We start from the raw sequence: 22,216 nt of genomic DNA, 5'->3' as shown, positions 1-22,216 counted from the left end.
GCAACGTGTGTGGCCCTAGCTTCCTCCAAAGTAGTGGATCAGAAGGAAGAAAAAGCTTTAGGCTTCCCATCTGTCATGTCGGTGCTGAGACGGTTGACAACAGACACAAATCATGCTGCATGGGCACTCATGTCTTACTACTGTGGAGAGGTTTAAAAGTAATGCCGACCGTGTCCAGCATGAAACAAAACAAAAAACTCAATCAATAACTCTGGCAAAAGGTAAGTTGTAATGCTGACGAAATAACATATTTCAGAGAGGATATTGGTAAAATAATCAAGAGTATCAGTGCAATATTCATTTCCCACTGAATTGTCACTTTATATCATGGATTACTATTTTGTAAGTATTTGTAGTTTGATTTGTATTTGATGCATTACCATGCCCTTTGGTTTGGCCTCAATTAATCAACATCAGAATGTCATGAAGTTTACTTCCAAAAAAAACAACAGCTAATAATATCCTGTCGGATCAACGTGAAGCACGCTTAAAGCAAAATGAACAGAAGTCCTCACGAGGCCAAGAAATCTCTAGAATAATGAAGGGTCCAGCAATGAGTGGCATGTATTTGCAAAACACCAATTAGAGTAACGCCAGACTTCACCTAATGTCCACTGGCAAAATAATGTGTGCATACCGGAGAGATACATGATGTTGTTACATGACAGCTAATTAATTCTCTGTTAATGTCTTGCAGAACACTACAGGCTGCATAATAAAAACATGCATTGTCGTGAGCAGATTTGCCTGACTTCTCTGTAGTTTTGTAGTGCCATATATGTATGTGCCCTTTGCAGCTGCTAGAGTGCTCATTATTGGAACAAGAGTATTGCAACTGGATAATAGGTGAAGCCTGTGTAAGAAGTTTGAACATTACATCCACATTAAACTTAACTATATGCACCTTGAAGACATTTTGTATGACAATAGATATATTGATGTGAATGTAAAACTACACATCCATAGACTCTTCTATTAACGATTACAAAAACATGAACAATGATTATTGTAACTATCAATTATGTTATTTTAGGGCAGCTTTGACGTGAAGCTTACATCGGGTGGTGGTGTTTCAACTGTGTTACACTGTACCTTGATTGGTTGGTTGGTTGATTGATTGATTCACCATATAAACATTGGTGGAAGTAGGATTTTTTTTCCCTTGGGGGACACGGAAAGGGCCAAGGATATCTCAGGGGGTCTGCAAAACAAAACAAAAACAAAAAAATACAAATCCCCAAATTTGTCATAAAACACTGATAAAGATTCCATGTGTGTGATTCCAAAAGTCAGTTGTCTGGTCTGGCACCCAGTGGGGCCAAGCATATTTAAGGCCCTCAGAGGCCCCCCTCTGGCACCGCCACTGCGTATGAACGTCCACAAAAATACATATAAAAAAAAAAGAAATAAAGGAAAAGGTCATCTATAAATGTCTTAGTTCAGCACGCTCAAAGGGAGTAGGATTGGTTAGCCTTTGAATGTTAACATTTTCAATACATAGTAACTTTTGTTGGGCCACTATTTTAAACTGGGAAATTATTATCAGCCAACATCTTGCTTCATACTAAGAGCATACATTTGTAAATAGACCAAGACAACACCTCACATTGTTCTTTGTTTTATATATATATATAGACAGAAAGAGCAGGCATGCACAAACACAGACATACCCATGTATACACTGGCGAATATTAACACATATACTATCAGACATTGGTCTCGTGGAACTACATGTTCCATGACAGTCATACTTAAAGAGCATACAGTATTTAATCATGGTGAGGGGATGCAAGCATGCCATACACATCAATGAGAGAGATTCACTTCGGAGCCAAGGGGTTTAGCCAAGATCCTGAGTGTACTAATCAATTTATTCAGCAACTATTAGCCATACAGTTTATGAACACAAACTGTTCCCTTTCTAAGGCAGACATTAAGTTGTTAAGGTTTTCTGCATTTCAAGAGGTAACAACAGTTAAAAAAGCATTTGTGTGTTGTACGATGTGGGCAATATACATGCTGTGGTGATGATTCCTTCCATCTGTCTACTGTGAAACAGCCTGCGGCAACATTGTCAAATGAGAGTGTTTGCTTGGCAGTACACAATACATTTCGTTGTAGCTTTATTTTCTGTTTGTCTGTTTATTTGCTCTACTTCTCACAAAAGTAGTTGGGAGGAAACCTTAGAATTTAGGCTGGGGGAAAACAATGAACCTGAGCAATATTGCTGGCCGAGTCCTGATTAATAAAGATATGCAACGCTCGTTTAACACAGTGCCAGCATTTGACGACGCATTTGCCTTTGCGTGGTGAAGGTCACTGGATTGATTTTAGATAAAAATTTTATGTCGGGAAGATTTTGATCTTAATGACTTGCCTTTGTGAGGTCAGGAACAAGCCTGGCAATGGCGTCAACAAAAGTTAGTTGAAAATAAATTGCATTGATGTGAATTAAAGGTGAGATGATGGATCTTCAATCAGTCAATGCTCTGAATCCTCAGGGTATGGTTCTTATTTTGTTAGTTTTTACTGCAGCTGACTATTTTTGGGTTGTAACGGAGAGAAAAAGAATTGTGCTTTCGATAATCACCAAGGAGTCATTATTTGCCACTCATCCTCCCCAGATGGCCCAATGGTTGATGTTCTTGTCACGTTGAGTTGCGTTCCCCCTGCCTTGAATGGGCTGTGTACACAACCATTGTTTGATGAGTAAAATTGAAGGCAAGTCTTGTAAACTGCAGATGCCCCCTTGCCAAAGACATGGCACTGCAAAGACAATGTGCACACACATCTCCTTTGCACTCTTGAGACTTTAAGCTTCTTATCTTGCTGCTTTAGAAAGGAAGCAGACTGTATTGTGCTGGAACGAATGCTACGGAACTTGAAAATATACGGTTGAACAAAAACAAAAGGAAATAACTTAAGACCAATTAGTCTGTGACAGTAACGTAATACAATTGTAGTTTATCTCTAAAAAAAAACCAATTATTTGTCTATTTGTTCCTCTCTCATTTCTATCAGCTGCAACTTCAAGCAGTCTAGCGTGTTTGGGATCGCATTGCGTCTCACTGGTCATTTCGGCGCTTGGAGCTGCCCCCCCGACACAGAAAGTAGACTGCGCTTGACTTAAAAATAGGCATATCTTCAGTTTAGTGCAGGGCGAGCCTAGTTTGGGGTTTTTGTGACTTTGGTAGACCACGCTGCGAGGGACCGAGAGCATGTTCTACTACATTCCCCAGGCACATCAGAAAATTCCATTACAAAGAGTAAATTCGATTTTAGTCTCACTAAAAGTAGGTCCAACTCGTGGTGCAGGTGGTGTATTTCGATCTTAGTGTATTTGATCAAGGTGAAGGCAGACAACATTGGTGCTTTGTGGATATGTGTTTCATTGTATGTTTCATTCATAAATATGGCACCAGGGTGGGATAATACCTCTAAATCGGTTGAAGAAATCATAATCTTTACCATTTAAATATTAATGTCGTAGCACCTACGTCACGATTGGTGGAGGGGGGATCATACACATGATCAGGGTGCAAGGTGGTCTCCAATTTCCCACTTTACATGGACAGCAGGGCTGACCACAGGATCAGTAAAGGGAGATCTTGCAGTTTATCTGCCAATGTCATACACAGACCCCAGCGAGTTGATTCCTTTTTCCGTAATGTCAAACATGGCTTACTCTGGTGTACGGGACTCTGACCACCCTTATTTCAATGTAAATGAGGGTTGCTGCCAGGATTGGCCGGTAAAAGACTACTTCCTTCCCACAATGGCGCACAAAGGTACAAACACGCCGTTAAGCCCAAATCTACAAGTGCAAAGTTTAGAAAAACAGAAAAAGAAAACACTACCCATGCGCACAGACTCTGCTTTGTGCTCGACTTATGCTGGAAAAATTAATAGGACACTATGTGTCTATGTGTTGGACTTAAACCACTGCGGAATTTAAATGAAATTCAACATGAGATGAGGTCTAAGATGATCAAAATTTTGATCAATTCATGTAAATGATCAATTTTACCTCATTCAAACTTCAATTGATGGCCATTTGTTCTCAGAAAACCACAGATTTGACGGAACCTTTGACCCCAGATACCCTTGGTAGCTGATGTCAGGGCCACTATTGGTTCGTAAACAATAGCAATATTTTTTTACATGCTGTTCTTGTCTGTGCGCAACTGAACACAAGTGTGGCCTCTTCCCACATTGCCAGATGCTGTGGATAAACACCAATTCATATTCATCAATCTAGATGAATATGTGTATTGTTACAAGCTGTTATTTTCTGTTCTTGTTCTTGTCGTTGGGCATCAGAGCGAAAAAACAAATTGTTGAGCTGTTATTAAGAGTATTGTTATTTTCTGATACCTTTCTTCATTTCATGTCTTAAATCGTCTTTCATAGTATGGTGTGGTGGATTAAAAGGAGACATAACAACAAGCAACAAAAGAGCATTTAACAGCAGGAGACAATGCAAACAAGTTTGGATTTTCACTACCTCACTGTCAGTGAGAGATTGTCACAGAGTATCACAGTGGTTCTTCCCACAGAGCTGTGTGTGTCAGTCCATCAGTTATATTAACCATCTAAGTGGGCCTCAATCAAGTGAGGGGAATCTTGTCCGTCGTCAGTGTGTGTCCCCACATGAGGAAAATGTTCAGTATTGATTTCATGTCTTTGGAGACCCTACAGACTTCAGATGGAAGTGACAGTTAGTGACTGAGCGCAGTTTTGGTGACAGACTCAAGTGGAACGACATGCAGCTTTGAAAAGCAGATGTTTGTAGTCAGAAAATCTGAGAGATGACTAGTAGTTGTTTGAAAAGTTATGGCCTCTTGCCAAGTTAAGATGCTGAGACAATTTGGCTCCTTTCCAGCAAGTCCTCTTTTCAGGGAATTAAGACCAATGTTATGGTTCATTTTTTTTCTGTTAATGTTTGGTGTGTTGCCATTGCTGTCTTCAATGTGTGTGTGAGCTGTCTTCAGCCGGCCAGACCTCTATAATGAGGTCAAATTGATAGGTTGGAGTCTGTATCCCTCGAGCCAATTTTGTAATGCACAAAATGGTTGTCTTGCATTAACAACATGATATGTGAAACGGTCTAGACTTCAAACTTTCAAAGGAGGCCATCATACAATCCCTCATGGTGTAAACAATGAAAGGCCGCATCGGATTGGTCAGAATTACTTTGCACATGTTCAGTTTGAAATTCCTGAGAGACTTTGAGGTAATGAATAGATTCTGAAATAATATGTATACAATAATACTATATTACGAGGGATATAATAAATTACGACTACTAATGATATTATCGTTATTTTTGAAAATTAAACAACATAAATGAAAACATACATTTTATATGTTCTCTTTCTTGTTGGATAGCTGTATGAAGATTTGGGAAAATAGAGGTAACAATATGGGAAATAAGTGGTGTTAATACATTATATTTATTCCTAGTCAGTGTCGGTGTATGTTCCGAACTACATTTCACCAACTTCGATCACATCATCGTAACTTTCTCTCTTCTTCAGATGCTGCATTCCTGATCTTTAAATTGACATCCCTTTAGCAAACATTACCCATTTTTCACAATCTATTCATTTTTGGAAAATCTTATTCATGTCCTTTCAGAAAGTATATAAACTCATTTTTTTAAACTCTACCCCAAAGGATGAGTTTCATGCTGGAGGTTAACATGCATGCATCAAGACTGTCAGTGAATGAGGCCCATTGTTCTTCAACCATGACACAATGAGTAATTGTAACAGAAAATTACAACACTGGTGCATCAGGACTGAATATTAACTTGAACAGTTCTTTCAAGCAGAATGATAAATTTTAGTCAGAGAAAAAAAAAAAAATAAACTTAGCATTTAATGTTTATTAACAACCTCTTGAACTCCTTACTCTTTTTTTGAGGAAGCGATACAATCCTGTTCGATCCATACATTTATTTATTTTTTGAGAGTTAAACAATTCTTTTTGAAGCGTTTCTCTTGGGAATATTGCTCTGTTCTCCCATGTTTCTTACTAACATATGACTGTCACCCCATATCTATTTGGAGTACAATATGAAGTCCAAACTGGCTCCAGTAAGCTACAAACCACATCGTGGATACATCTACAGCTCAGGCAGCTACATTCTTCCAATGTTCTACAACCCAAAAGATAGCTTTGTGAAAAATATTATTTGAGATATTGAGTTTCATTATCTGGTTTAAAAGCAAGTGAAGCCACGAGAGTAAGTGCTTCCCAATTTCCATCCATATTCTATACAACAGATCCTTTTCAGGGTCCCAGGGAACTAAAGCCTATACCAGCTGAGTTTTGATGCTATAACAATGCTGGAATAGACAAGAACTAAGTGCATGCTTGAGAAGAAAATAAAAAATACAAAATCTTCCAATCACAGAAATAACATAGTTGTCAACTAACTGTATCAATGTACAAAGCAATTTTTCTTCTCCCCTTGAGAATGAGTAGCTGTAGTAAACAGATGCTTTCCTTTGCTCCTTTGTCATGGGATTGTTTTCTTTATCATCAAGAAACAATTCCAAGAGACAATTCCTTCTCTGGTCAGCAACTGAGCGTGATTGTTTTTGTGGTGTATTATACCACTTCAGAAACACTACATTTCAAATGCTGGATAGGACTGAATATTAACTTGAACAGTTCTTTCAAGTAGAATGATAAATTTTACTCAGGGAAAAAAGAACAATAATCTTAGCATTCAATGTTTATTAACAACCTCTTGAAGTCCTTACTTGTTCTTTGAGGAAGCAGTACAATCCTGTTCGATACATAAATTTATTTATTTATTGAGAGTTAAACAATTCTTTTTGAAGTGTTTCTCTTTTTTGTTTATTAAGGATGTGGATTTGGCTTGTAACCACAGCTTTATGTTTCTGTGCCATGAGATTTACATAAAAACCCTACAGTCTGGAAAGTTTAGAAGTGATTCTGGCTAAAAAAAAAAAAAAAAAAAAGAGGACTGAGGATGAGCGACAAAATGAAAGCCTCAAAGACTAGCGGAGGATGGGGGTTGAGGTTGGGGATGCTGTACGCGGATGTGGGGGTGGGTGATGCTGAGGGCAAAGGGAGAGGCAATGGGGAGATTGAAAGTGTGTGTGTGTGTGTGTGTGTGTGCGGTGCGTGTGTGTGTGTGTGTGTGGAGGGGGGGGGTGCATACTGGGTAGCTGAGCCCAAACTTGGCTGTGTATGAGAGCAGCAAATCCGACTTGGTTGGTAAACAGAGGCTCCAGGGACACTTCTTTTGCATGCAGGCTGAGATGGAAGCCCTCTGTGATCCTAATAGAGTAAGCTCATTGAAATCGCCATGGAAAATGCCAATAAGACAGCAGCAACACACACCGAGCAATATACAACACACAGACGTGCAGATACGACCAAGTTTGAATGTATTTGTGAACCCTCTGGTTTTCCTGCACTTGTATGCCTTCTGGAGCATTTCCTTGTTCTTAGCTCTGAAGCGTCAGAAGGGCATCTTCTTGCTTTTAATTCAACCCCCATCAGTTTAGCCTGACAGGTTTAAAAGGCAGCATAGCACTCGCCAACAGTACACAGCGAACAAACTAATTTTATGGTCGTGACTCTAGAAATTCCCAGTCTGCTCCCTATTCTTTTGCCCTTAGCCACTCGCATCAAACACCGACTTTGAATTGTATGATGACTTTGTGAAGTCACAGCTATTATTTTTTTGTTTGTTTCTTTCTTTGGTTGGGGGTGGTGTAGGCATTTTATGCCCAAGTGGGTTGGACTTTCTGCTTTATATACAGTGTTGATTTCAACTGAATGTAAACTTGAACTGTGGCTGAAAAACTAGCAGCACTAGTTTGAAACTTCTGTACGTTCACAAATGAAGTGGTTACATTTTTACCTTCAGGAGACATTTATGCATGTTGACAGAAAACAGACTAATTATACTGCTACACAAAAAAAAAAAATACAATTGCTATAAATACTGACATACTAAATCATATTAATTATTTTGTTTTCAGATGTTTAGTTTCATGGACTAATGTGCTGTTCACAGTGAATCGTTTGTGAATTGTTGAGAGGATAGATGGGACCTCTCCACAGGGTTGTTTCCCTTCCCTTTGCTTTAGAGGAAAGTACCTGTAATTTGTCTTCCTCAACTATTAGGGACATTCTACGGAACACAACCTAGATGTGAACATATCAAATCAACGGTACATTTTTCAGAAAATGGCAGATCCAATTTTATTCATCTCCCTGAGGTGTCCCTCTAACTGTGGGAGCACTGACCCTTCACTTGTCTGACACTCCCCCTCATAGCCCAAGAAAAGCTTTTCTAGATTATTTCTGCCTTTTTCAATTGGAGGCATACTAGCTAGATCCCCCAAAGATATTTGGTATTACATTTACGATAGACACGAGGGCCTGAGAGGCCAGAATGCAAGTATTCTACATGAGACATAATCAATGAAGCACTGTCTTGATCTGACATCAACCAAGACAGCATTGTCTCATGTATGGTTCATTGTACTATACTGAAGCCAGCATCTTCAGAATAATCACATTTTTCGTTTCAAGTACTTTTAAGCACTTGGATCACGTTGTCTTACTTCCTCAGATCATTCACGTGACTCTTGACCAGCTACAGCAAAAACATTACCCAATTGTTCAAAGTAATAAAGTAGCAATACCCCTATTGGGTCATTTTAATTTGCCTCAAGAGAGGAGGGAAATGTAATTGATACAATGAAGTTTCACACAAAATCTCCAATCAAAGTAATAAAGATATTTGATTTGCATCACTCTTGCATACATCCAAACTGATAACTATACCAACATTGCTTCAACATTTACCTCTAATTTGTTTCTGAAAGTTTTCTCCAAACAGATTCAATCATCAATTCTCAAAAGAACAAACATTTTTTTTAATGCAGAAGCCAAAGAGCCATAATGTAATTAAACAGAGTGGAAGATTATCAAATAAACAGGGCAATTTAAGCTCCCTCCATGAACTCAAGATATGCTTACAATCTGATTTGCCACAGTAAATGTGTTTAATGTATTTAATGCTGAATATAGTATCTAATACATAATACGTTATTTCCTAACAATTAAGTAATCAATATATTGGTCACATTTTTACTTGAGTTTAAATTGATTTTCATGGTATGTACTATGTAATTGCCACACACATTGATATCCTATGTGGAACTCTTACAAGGATATGAAAAATTTGTTTTTATTAGGAAAGTAAAATCACATTCCAGCAACTTTGATTGGAATACTTTATGAGGTTTGGCCAACAGTCGTATCAAAAGTATGGATTAGGTCTACTCAACATACAGCAAACTGTCAGGTTCAAATGATAAAACTAGAGTAAAATTGGCCTGTGTGCACAGGATTGCTGAGGGCAAGGATTATAAAGGTTTTTCATCCAGCGCCTTGCCCCATATTGATTCCGTTATAACTAAGAGATTTATCAACACAATGTTTGACAGGGACTTCAGTAACACTTAGAATTAAGTTACAACTACAAGTGAGGAATAAAAATGCCACAGCAGCAGAAATTCAGAGAAGGACAAATGGGTTTGGTGAGGCTTTGCCCCACCCTTTACACTTACTGCACCTTCCTAATATATGTAGGCACTCTCTCGGTTTGACAGCTTCGCAGATTGACTGATAAAATACTGCAGACATAAAAACAGTTGGTGCTGCTATTTATTATATTTAAAGAGGCCACACTTTTGATTATGCATCAAATCCAATATGTTGCCACTTTAAAAACTACAAAATAATATGGTCTTGTACGGAAATAGTGTAGAATGACTTGCTGGCATTCTCGTATTTAAAAAAAACATCACTCTCAAGGAAAGCAACAACACAACGACATGTTTGTTGAGATATTAGTATTGCATAGTGAAAGAGAGCAAATCATTTTTAACAGTTACATTATCAATAATGTGTAAAAGCAATGGACCCACTGTGATTAAAAAAATAATTGGAAATTGACCAAATTTGGACAAAGGATGTTTCCATCAGATATTGATACTAGCATTGGGTCATAAATCTTCTGTGGTCACTCACAATACCCATGATAGGAAAATGAGAATTTTAGCTAGTGTATAAGTGTAAGCGAACCTTTAATTATACTACATGATTCACATCACTGAGAACCCAAGTGGAATCAACTCGCAGTAAATCCATTTCACAGTAGGCATCCGACACGAGAATAAAAATCTGACGTGAATCTTGTCTCTACCCATGTGACTGCAGTGAAAGGAGAGAAGTGGAATATACACAGACACACTGTAAAACACACAGGAACACAGTAATATGCCACTTAAAGCCATATTCATGTAGGTATACACAACTCAAAACTACAGCAAAGCTTGTGAGTACCACTGAGTGTTCTATGGTTTTTATGTCGAAGCACAGGATTCTTTCTCCTCATCAGTTCATGTAAACGTTGTGAGATACCAAATTAATGCAAATACAGTATGAGCATTAAATTGGACCTATAATGTACATCTAGTTTAATTTTCTGATGACAATGTATGTTCACCACTATTGAGTTGAACATATCAGACTGGATAGAAAAAAAAATTACATTTCACAGACCAGTGGTTCTTAACCTCGTTGAATGTACCGAACCTCACCAGTTTCATATGCGCATTCACCAAATAGCTCTTAAGTAAAAATGTTTTGTTTTTTTTCAAATTCAAGACATTTTTTACTGGTGCACAAAATGAGCCGTGCACAAACATCACCTTGTTCAAAGAACAAAACCTAAACAGTTTGAAGTTTCTATCCTAAACCCTAACCTAAACAAATTACATACCTGCAAATCAGTGCGACTTGTGCTGTTACCTTTGAGAGACCGGCTCAGATATGCATCATCACGAATTTACACGATTAAATCAGGTGACCTCCACGGCGGAGGCTCTGCCGAACCCCTTAGACCGACTCACCGAACCCCTAGAGTTCGATCGAACCCAGGTTAAGAACCACTGTCATAGACATATGGACACATGTCATTTGGGTGGATGGCGGTCTTCATTTACCTACTTCAGAACAGTGATTTGTGGTCCCTGACCAACTTTAGTACATCCTCCCGTGGAGATTTGCTTTGCTTACAATTTCTTATAACAGTATTTTGTGCACTTTGACCTCCTGCAAACCAGTTTCTGCTCCTGCTGTGTTCACGCCCATGACAGCGCAAACCACCAGTTTCTAAGTATTCCAAGCTGCATGTATCTGTGAAAATACTAAAACTTGACGGAGCCCGTTCCTTTGCAATTAGACTGTGCGTCATGACAGACTTGCACAAATGTTGTATTATTAATCAGGGGCAAAGTAAGAAGCACGATAGACATCTATTTATAAATAAACAATACTTTCATGTACTGTACACCTATATGCAGTACACTATACATGTTAATCTAGTAGTTAAGGTAAAGTCCCATAAAAGTTTGACTATGACTTAAGTGTAACAATCAAAGCACTCCCATTGTTGTTGCTCACACTGAACGATTATGTGGAATATACATATGCATTTGCTCTTTAAGCAATTGTAATGTGAGACTAGACAGCCTAAACAGTATTTGCTCATCATTCCATGTTTTCTGACGTTACTGGCGAAAGTAGGTCAGTGATAAGGGTTTTGATCATTTATCACTGAAAAAAAAATCTATTGTAATCAAGGCAAGCAATTTAGTAACAATTTAGGACTGTATTGTGACTAAATGGGCAAAGGCGGCAGGTTCTTATAAACTGATAAAAAAACTCCCTCTTAATTCGCAATCCAGAAAACAATGCAAGCATATTAGGACTTCTTGGACTGACCTTATCTTTACCTTTTGACTACAATTTTATATTTAGAGTATGAAAGTCAGACACGGTCATAACAATCACTTAATCTCGCCATTGTGTTTGCTACTGTGGCTGCCATGATACATAAAACACACAAAAAATATTTGCACATGCACACACACACACGCACACACACACGCACACACACACACACACACACACACACACACACACACACACATGTATACATTTTATTAATGAGTTTGTTTTTACGCTAATAGCCTATAGAATGTTTGTTCACTGATGACAACTAATCCTCTAACGGGTTGATAACATCCACACCGGCTGAGAATGCTCCTGTTTCCATCCATTCCTGATGCAATCGCAAAAGATGCGCGTAATGACATTAACTGTCAAAATCTACAGCTGCACTCTCTTCATGTTAAAAAGTCAAGTGTTATGAAAAATCGTTTTTGTAATCTCTTAGTGTATCTAAGCCAAAACATATCACTGACGCAACTCTTATGCCTCATCTGTTTCACTCTGCTATGTTATCTTCATAAAAAGCTGTCAGTTAAGCTTTGCATTTCCTGGAAGCACATGTGGGATGAGATAGTAGACGGATACAAGAAGATGGGAGCATTGAAGCTAAGGAGCAGCGAGGGAATGTCATGAAATCAAAGCTGAAGAGGAGAGATTCACATGCATAAACATCCAACATGTTTTTCTCTTACACATGAAGGTGACGGAGTGCAGCTCAAAATCAAATTTACATTCAGATTGCACTCGTGAGTTTGCTCTAAAACACTGCGTTTTCAGAATACCTTGCTTTTAGCCTTAAATTGAGTGTGTGTGTGCGTGTGTGTGTATGTGTGTGTGTGTGTGTGTATGCAGCAGCCTTTTTTTGTATGTGGCATGTAAACAAACAAAAAAGCTGTTAAAATGCTTTGTGTTTATCCATATTAATTTCTACTTATACAGTACATCAATGATTTTTTTTTTACCATGTGTCATAAACAAGAAGTTTTTTAGGTAAAGTGTTAAGCAGTAGAGTAAGGTGCAAAAGGTCAAAACCGGTTCAAGGTTGGAAACCACCAAAATGCCCAGCAATTGGACTAAAACATGTTATCTGTATTATTATTCTGCTTGATTGTTACGGCTTCCTTCTGAAAACCAAAATGTACATCTTGTGGGCCAAATAAAGGCTTATTAATTTCTATTCTCTAAAATCTCACTGAAGACCTGTTAAGTTCTGCCTTGCTCACACTGGGTTTAACCAACTTTGTGGAAAATGTTCTCAATTGACTGTACTGCACGGGGTTGGAGGTAGCACATTGTCTTGCTGGCCAAGTCGCCCTTTCAGTGAAATTTATAGTTACAATGATTACTCACTTGCTTTTCACTGATGATATTGGCACAGGGTGACTAAATAATGATGAGAAGTAGTGACATTTAAATATCCTTCTTTTGTCCTTGCCTCACTTCAATAAAAATGTAAACATTTTTAAATGTTTGTCTTTATAAGGGCCAAACTCCAGACACAGCAGTTTTGTCACTTGCATGAATAGATGGATGGAGGTGAAAGCATGCCAGATCAAATTTTTATACTGTAAATGCATAAAAGAGAGTGTAGAGATTGCCAAAGTCTTAACATTTTGCCACTTGGGAAATCAATTAGTGAACAGCTACAATTGGGTTTTAACAGCGAAAAGGACACCGCTTCATCCTGATCTAGAAGAACACATTACAAGATTTGTCTTCAGTGCAATAAATTTAAACTTCAACTAATGAGACATAACCTTGTTGTTGTACATTGGATATTGGCATTGTTAGCACAGGTTAGTTCAGGCAAAGGATATATTTCATGGTGAATTTCTACCAATCACCATATTTTCAACTGTGACAAACATGTGAGTGTATTGATTATAAAAAGTTCAGAGTATTATATCAAAACTGTAGATGGCAAGTGGTATATGTGAACATTACCTCCTTGGTGCAGGTAATACATTTTGACAACGGGAACATCGAGAGAAGCTAAATATGCTTTGCTCATTATGCATACATCATCTGTGATGTTCATACTCCAGCTGAATCTTAAGTGCCATAGTGATGCACAGAGACACCAGTCCCAGGGTTTAGCGGCAAACAACAATCTATCATGGGATTGCAGAGCACCTGCTGGGTCCCAGATGTGCTTTGGCACTTTTTTAAGGACTGGCTGGCGGAAGGCTCCCTCAGGGGCTTGGCCTGCAGCTGTGACAGTGGCTACAGTGCATCTGCCTGATATACACTCCGAGCCTCTTCCTGCTGCTTTACATACATGTGTGCAAAAGTCTGGAAATCAGGCTTGTGCCTTGAGCGTATTGCTACAATACACACATGGTAGGCCGGAAATATAACGGGGTTGATGTCCAAGATGCAAGTTTCAGCTGACTGTTGTATGTACATAAAAATGATCTGGCTAATCTCAGTCAACTACAGCAGTGGAACTTCACAGCCAGGTTGTGTGGCCAATATATTATAAATACGAAATTTCAATTTAAGGAGGTTTTCTGTGAAAAAATAATCCCGTTTGTAAGACAATACCTCTATCACAATAAACAACTTCGTGTGGATGCAAATAAGGAGAATGAACCCCACTGTAACTGCTTTCATTCTATGTAGCTAAATCAAGGATGGGTAACTTAAATAATAGGATGCCACAAATATATTATAATATGAACCGATGCAAAGAATGTCTTAAGATGGTTTAATGATCAAATGCATTATATAAAAGATCCAAACGAACACCTCTGGTATTGGGTTTAATTACATTGTGCAGGTATGCTTAATGAAGAACGACTGAACCTAATGAGGTGTACATCGTAGTTGTGTAGAACTGCACTTGATCAAGACTTGAGATGGTTTTATGTTGCCCATCTTATGCAGCACAGCTGTTAAGAGAATAACTCTTTGAAAGTGTTGTTTTATAAAGTATAAAGCACTTGCAAATAAATTGTATTATTCTTTTCTTCTGCAAAGAAAGACTCAAAGTCAAACGGCTTTGGTATATACAAAAAGTAATAATGCTGTAATACGTTTTAGAGCGCTTTTGGTTTGGACTTTGTGCCTTTTTCTTTTCCTTGTTCCAAAGATAAGAAGATCTATGTCCACACAGTACCGGGTTAGGGGAAAGCACATTTTGGCCAGAATTATTATTGATTAAAGTTTAAAAAAAAAAAAAAACGTCATTCCTACATATGAAGAGTTTACACAATGCTCAATTTGAGGGGGGTTGGAGGTTGGGGGGGTTCCATGTCGATAAAAAAAAAAAGTTTTGAAAATATTTGGGCACCTGTAGGCAGTTACGTACTTGCTTCTTTTCAGTCTGATTAATGTTGAAAAAAGTAATGGTGGGAGTAATGAGAAATTAAGTATTTTAATCAGATTAGGTCAAATTTAATTAAACTTCAATCCTCACAAAAACTCACGAAATCAGTGGCAGGCCGTGCATGTCACACCTAGGCCTTCAGTAGCGCTCCGTCTGAATCAATCCAACCCTCAGTAACTATTTTATGGTTATCAAACACCCCCCCCACACACGCACGCACGCGCGCGCGCACACACACACACACACACACACACACACACACACACACACACACACACACACAGACACTCAACCAAGCTAAATTCATTCTGTTAAGAACCTGTTTTGTAGTGTATAGTTAATTAGAATAAACATGCTGTGTGCCTCGTTGGCTAAATTTGAAACTAGCATTTATTTAAACCTAAAAATCCCCTTAATTTAAGTGTTCATGTGTGTTTATGCTGTGCTTATAGTTGCTCAAATGCAAATGAAATAACAATTGGTTGTGAAGTAAAACCGTTATCAGGGAGGAATCTCATCCTTTCCTGCAGCTCAAAACGTCACAAATTTAGTCATTTCCTATGAAAATGGAGAATACACAAGCTGTCACATACAGGAAAATGGCCTCAAAGCTCGAACAACAACCCAAGCGCTTTTGCCAACAGCGACCCAGAGGCTGAGCCTGTGTAAAACACACATTTGCCCATGGGCCATTTTTCTCTATTTTGCCGCCTTTTTCTGATAGCCCCTCTCTTGAGTCTTATGCACTGGTTTCAATTGCTGTTTGTCAGCGCTGTATTGTGCTAATTGGATCGTTGAAATGTTGGAATTAAATAATGTGTATTGTCATTGCAAAGTGTACAAGCTCCTTCTTCACCACAATAGAACAAAGACAAGAGTCTGCATCACTGCAAGACCTACTGATCCATCTTTCCCACTTAATTATTCCCTCACTTATGAGTGAGACCCCAACATCCAATAACTCCTACTTTTGGGGCAGAATAGGCAGTGAAGGCACTTCACTCTTTTTCGAGATCCATGGCCTTAAGATTTAGAGGAGCAGATTGTCATCCTGACTGCTTCAGGGGAGTCTTAAGTTAAGATGGTTCATCTGTAAATAATCTGTATAGCACGACAATTTTTTAAAATAGAAAATAAGGCATTTGTGAGGAATACAACAAGAAACATCTCATTTGAAAACATATCTAATATTTTACAAATAAGTAAATCAAAATATATTGCATATTACAGTTTATTGGGCGTTACAAAGTGCCAAAAAAGCACTCGCCCCAAATGAAGGACATGAATACAAAGTAAGTGACAGCAGAGGTGTTTCATTACTAGATGTGCATCTCATTTCATCAAATTAGTGTTCATTTTGGCTTTGTCATCACTGTGACCTGGTTTAGTCAGGCTTATAAGTCTGGTGGCTTTAGAGTAACAAGCATAGAGTAAGCTGAGTTTATAGAGAAAAGACATAAATAATGTCTCAGCATTGTACATCAACAACATCAACTACAAAAAAAAAAAAAAAAAACATATACAGGAACCCTTTATGTGCAAGCAAGGATTCTTTGATTGAGTGCTTCGGGTCCTGTAGTTTAAATGGGGAATGTATTTAAAAAGTGCATACAATAGCTGCTGTTTGCTTTGATTTGATGTAGCGGTCATTATTGCACCTGGCCCCATCATTATATGGAGAGGATTGAATAGAGGAACTTCCATTATTTTTAAAGTGCAAAGAAACCTGTTGTGTTGATGGTAGGGACAGCGCGTTTCTCATTATACAGGTGTGAGCGTCTCAAAGGAAGACCGCAACCGTGTATAAAAAAGGGAATTATTTAGGTCCCCCCCAAAATGTTATTTTGAGAATACTGTATTTCACATGAAGATGGGAAGAAGCACTGCTTTGATGGCAAAAGGCTAGCATATGGTACCCTTTTTGTCCTACACATAGTAAAGTTCAAATGCACTACACGTACTTGCTCAGAACAAACCTGCCAAAAATTGAATTTATGACTCTTCACTCGCAAATTAAATTGAAATCTACCAGAGGGTTTAGCATTAGAAGCCATGGCAAATATGGTTTAACTTTTGAAGAGAAAATGTCAATAACTGAATTTGAAAGAGATGGATTTTATAACATATTTTGAATCTATTTGATTATATTACCTTATACCTTGTGGTGACAAGACATCTCATTTTTTCCAGTTTGATGTACTGCACCAACCATGATAGTCTATGCCTGAAGACATCTACTAACTTGTTTATCATCGTGGTGGTTGTGCCACCTATGGTTAAAAGTTAAAGACAAACTAGAAGAAGCAGGATACCAAAGTACTTGTTTCCTGTCATCAGTTAGGTAATGTATCATACACTACCTAACTGATTCTGGCAGTGATCCACTGCCGGAAATTATAAGGAAACATCCATCTTGTATCGCCTCCATCCTGAGTGGCGCTTGATCCCATCAGAGTAAGAATGTAGACTCCCTCAACACATATCCGATTCCTTGCTCAGAGTCAACCACCTATTCCCACCTGCGAGTAATTTCAAGTTTCCAAAGATCCCAAAAAACAAGCGAGATGTATTGGAGGTGACAGGGTAAACCACAAACACAACTTGGATCAATACAGCAAATAACTCAATCTAATTCATTAGAAAAACAGCTTACCTTTGTGACTGATCTGATCTGCTCATGAAAAATTTGTTTGTTGCGAATTTTTTTATTTTTTTTTTAGTTCACAAATTTAACTCAACTTAATCTTCCCGACTATCACATTTTATTTTATTCATTTCTTTAGACAGGGCAGCACCAGTTTGATGAACACTCAAGATATAGGCATATATACAAACATCCCAGTGCATCTTCATTTGAAATAGCTGATGACTTTTTGGCCACATGGAAAATATAATAGCTAGACAGGTAAGTCGTGACCTTTTAATTCAAAAGAACTGCCAGTAAATAAACAAGACCACCCTAAGTGAAACACCAGTGAAATGATCGTAGCCTCGACAGACCATGAGGCTACAAAGACAGTGAGTGACAAATTGAAGACAAAATAGATGAAAATTACTCCTTATTTCCGCAGGTTGGGAAATGAAAAATGGGGAGCAACATGAAAAGTGATTTCAACAGAGCCTCAAAATACCTCTTAAAATGCCCTCTTAAAAAGCATTACATTGCTGTGGCTTGTAATGTCAATGTGCACAATGTGCACTACATTTTGGTTGTTTTTCAATTTCTTTAGTGTATTAGGGTACAGAGTCTAGCAATTATCAACGGTAAACATTTTGTGGAAACATATTTGTAAACATATTGTGGAGAAAGACATACATTCAAGGTTGACCAAACAGTGAGTGCCAAACCGTTAAACATGCCTATGGGTAGCAGGCGTGTTTGATTGCTCCCACACTTGAAATGCCATGTACATCTGGAGCAGCAAAAATTGATTTCAATACAAAGTCCATGAGAAGTGAATCTTAACTTGACACTCTGGTTGCGGTTTCCTGTTTCACCCTGAATGCGGCACCCCACCCCCCAAAAAAGCATCGCATAGTTACCTTTCAAACAGAACAGCAAGTGCCGATGGCCAATGTGTTAAACTTTTACCAATAAAAGAAAAAGAACAGCTACAGTTTCAAGAAATAACAGTTCTGTCTTCCAGCCTAATTATGGATTTTTTTTTCTTTCCTAAGGTGTGTGTGGCTTCCATTGATAGTGAGTGGCTAACTAAGCTTTGATTTACCACACAATGGCAGCAGCCAAACAGTCAGTCAATCAAGGGAAAGAAGTAGGAACACTGTCTAAGTCAATCGACTAGACTTAAACCCTATAGAACGGTCGTCCCCAATCCCCGGACCGCGGACCGGTACCGGTCTGTGGATCATTTAGTGCCAGGCCGCACAAGAAAGAATAAATAACTTACATTATTTTACACCTCAGTGACATGTACATAACATAAGATTACTCAAGTTATGTTGTTGGCATGATGTTATGAGGGTGTTGCAAGTAAAGTTGCATAGAATACACAGTGGATTCATGTTGATTATTATATTATATTATTATTATTATTATACTGTGGCGTTCGCATACAGAATTCCCTCATGGAACTAAAGGTTGAAGGCTGAGTTGGGATGATGGTGTTTATGGGTAACGCACTTCCGTTGTTGTTCTGCTATACGATTGCCTGAAAACACAGTACGATAATGTTTAGGATTGTGGTTGGTCTGTTTTGCAGAAATGGGATTGTAGTTCAAATTTTTTCGAAGAAAACGTCCATAAACAATGTGCAGTCGGTGATTATTTGATTTATTGATGCTTTCGACATTTGATTTTATATTTTCTAGAATTGCTTTTATAAGTTTTCTTCGCAAAAATCGTGACATCATCAAACAACTGTCCGTGGTGCTAAAAAGGTTGGGGACTACTGCTATAGAACATGCATTTTACATGTTAAAGGGCGAAACGCTACAAAACATTACAAAGGGGTGAGGCACTTGACAGTTATATGAAGCAGCAAGGCTCCAAGCAATGATCGGAGTTTGATTAACGATGACGCGAAAGTATTATCATCCATCTTCTATGCCGCTTATCCTCTCCAGAGTCACAATTATGTCACCAAAATAAAGGCAGGTCTAAAGGGGCAGCACAGATGAGCGTTTCCCATCTTGCTTACTAGTGATAACTTTTGTTAGGTGGCAAATGCTCAAATCTTTGGCTTAATTTTCAAGGCGAGATTGTCCACTCCACTGCAATCCACGCACTCCATGCAAGGATCCACAACACAAAGTGATGAGTGTAATCTGGTAGCTTGGTAATAAAGAGGTGCCTTCAAGAGTTAAAATGCAATTGAATCTTTATTCCGGTAAATTATTTCCTTTATACTCGCTTTAGCCCCAGCGCAGCTCGAGTCGTCGTGGTAATGATAACCATGCTCAGTTATTGGGGTGAACAGGGGCTCATTTTGCAAGACATTGAACCGCCCCTGCAAGGCCAAGTATTTTACAATGGAAATTCTCTGTTCACATATTTGTGATAATGTTTTTTTTAAACAAATATTGCTATTCCATGTTTTCAATTAGATGCATATATCATTTTTCTCTAACCTATTACTGAGTTTAAATGTGTTGCAGAACTCATTAGCATCGCAGTAGGACTGGTGGATTCTGCCTACACACACCTGGACCTAAAAGTTATATCAAGCATGCTTAATGGCTTCATTTAGAGGAGGTGGGTGTTGGTGTCTTCGGAGGGGTTGAAGGTGCTCTTTGCCTGCCACATTTACTAATTGTTTTTTAATTACACCTCCAACTGTATCATCTGCAGTAATTTGAGACAGCAGGTCAATTTCCTGATAGAGCAAAGAAACAGTAATGCAATTTTTGCTGCAGATCTTTCAGAGCATCTATTTCAGTCTGCTTGAAGCTTTTTGAAGTCAATCCATATTATTTTTTAATTACAAAATACAATTATTTTTCAAACATGCTGGCCTTACTGAGGATATATTTTGTCTAAAAAGACTTGTTTTTATTGTGACAGCAGGTCGATTAATGGTGAGAAAATGCGGCTTGAAAATGTAACTCGAGCTTTAGAATTGCTTCTACTGTAAACGAATCACGGGCCGCAGTATAAACATGAGTACAGTGATAACTGACCCTCTTCCTTCTGCGCTAACTGTACTTAATGTAGAAGCAACCTCTAAGGGGTTAGCTAATGACCTTGGAGTGGTTTGCACTAGAAGTATTCATGCCCCCATGCCATCGCCATCTTGACCCAGTAGTTCAGTGGTAGACAGAGAATAAAATGGGACTGTTTCATGGTATTTCTCCGTTTAGCTGGATTTAAAATTGGACCAAAACTACAACCAGTTTAAAAAAAAAAAAATGGATTGATGGTTGGAAGACCACCCTGGGATCCATCCATCACTGGCATCACTGAAGTATTCTTTTGTAAATACACTGAATACTTAGCTCCAGGTGATTTAGTAATTTGTCTCCAGGTGATTTAGTAATTTGTGTTACGAATTTAAGATTGAGTAGCTGACAGCTGCATTGGAATAGATGATGAGATGTTATTTTGATTTTTATTGCATGTAATATTTTTTTTTTCATGTTAATATGCAGTTCTAGATAAAATAAATTTAGACACCCGTGTTGTACTTCACGAAATATGGTGGATTAGACAATTATATGCTTCTTCTTCATCCTGTGCCTTTTGGGGTCTTTTTCCCGTGTACCGAACATTGTACTATGTAAATGCTTTGTCTGAAATGTACCATATCCAAATAAACTCAACTAAACTAAGGTAACATCACTGCAGATAGCATGTATGATGTCGACCAGGTCATTTTCTTGAAAAGAACATAGGGTAGGATTTTTATACAAATCGATAAACAGATTTATGATCTAGGCCGGAAAGAAAACTGAGCTTCCCTTCATTAATTGACCAGCAAATTAAATATGTAATTGATTGTTGATGTGATTGTTTTTTTCTGTTTTTAATTTAGTTAACAAGTACAAGAACATACAGACCTTGAGCAAAAAGGATTTTCTTTTCATCAGTCACCTGAGCTTTAATGAGAGACTTGACATATGGCTGTTGTGGTCTTGGTGCGGCTATCCCACAGGTCTGGGGAGAAAAAAAATATGAAATGTTTCCACTTACCCCCTGCAATGTGCTCAGGAACCCCTTGGGGTACGCGTACCTCTGGTCTAGAAACACTGCTCTCATCTATAGATGTGGGACATTTGCTGGTGAAGTTTGCATTTAACAATACCTGGGACCAACAGCAAAACGATCTTACTATTTAAAACTCATAGAGAGAGAGCATACGGTATATCCTCTCTTTTTCTCCATGCTTCTGTTCCCTGCTGTGCTTTCATTAAATGTCAATCACAGCTACCTTCAGTGAAGCTGAAGCAATCAATATTACTGTGTTAGTTACCATGTGATAGGTGAACTCTAATTGTGGGCAACATTGGGTACACTGGTCCTCTCTGGGATAGTTCATGCTCCGAATACAATTTGTTGAAGCAGAACAAACAAGGAATCTA

At 38.2% G+C, this 22,216-nt stretch overlaps 1 protein-coding gene across 4 annotated transcripts in view; it reads right to left on the bottom strand.

Annotated features, from left to right (window-relative positions):
- Positions 1 to 22,216, bottom strand: part of pcdh11 (protocadherin 11) — a 232,684-nt gene that overhangs the window by 132,402 nt on the left and 78,066 nt on the right. For 3 of the 4 annotated variants that reach the window (XM_088379239.1, XM_088379247.1, XM_088379256.1), the window contains one exon: positions 1,093 to 1,201. In XM_088379239.1, coding sequence (XP_088235365.1) covers positions 1,093 to 1,201 — 109 coding nt within the window. Of the gene's footprint in view, positions 1 to 1,092; positions 1,202 to 21,694; positions 21,783 to 22,216 lie in introns of those variants that run through there. The other variant, XM_088379262.1, reaches the window with a different exon arrangement.

Source organism: Syngnathus floridae, chromosome 1 (genome assembly GCF_059516105.1).
Source record: "Syngnathus floridae isolate MCC-2025c chromosome 1, RoL_Sflo_1.0, whole genome shotgun sequence".
Classification (NCBI taxonomy): domain Eukaryota; kingdom Metazoa; phylum Chordata; class Actinopteri; order Syngnathiformes; family Syngnathidae; genus Syngnathus; species Syngnathus floridae.
Note: the sequence above shows the minus strand (reverse complement) of the source record. Positions and strands in the feature narration are given on the sequence as shown.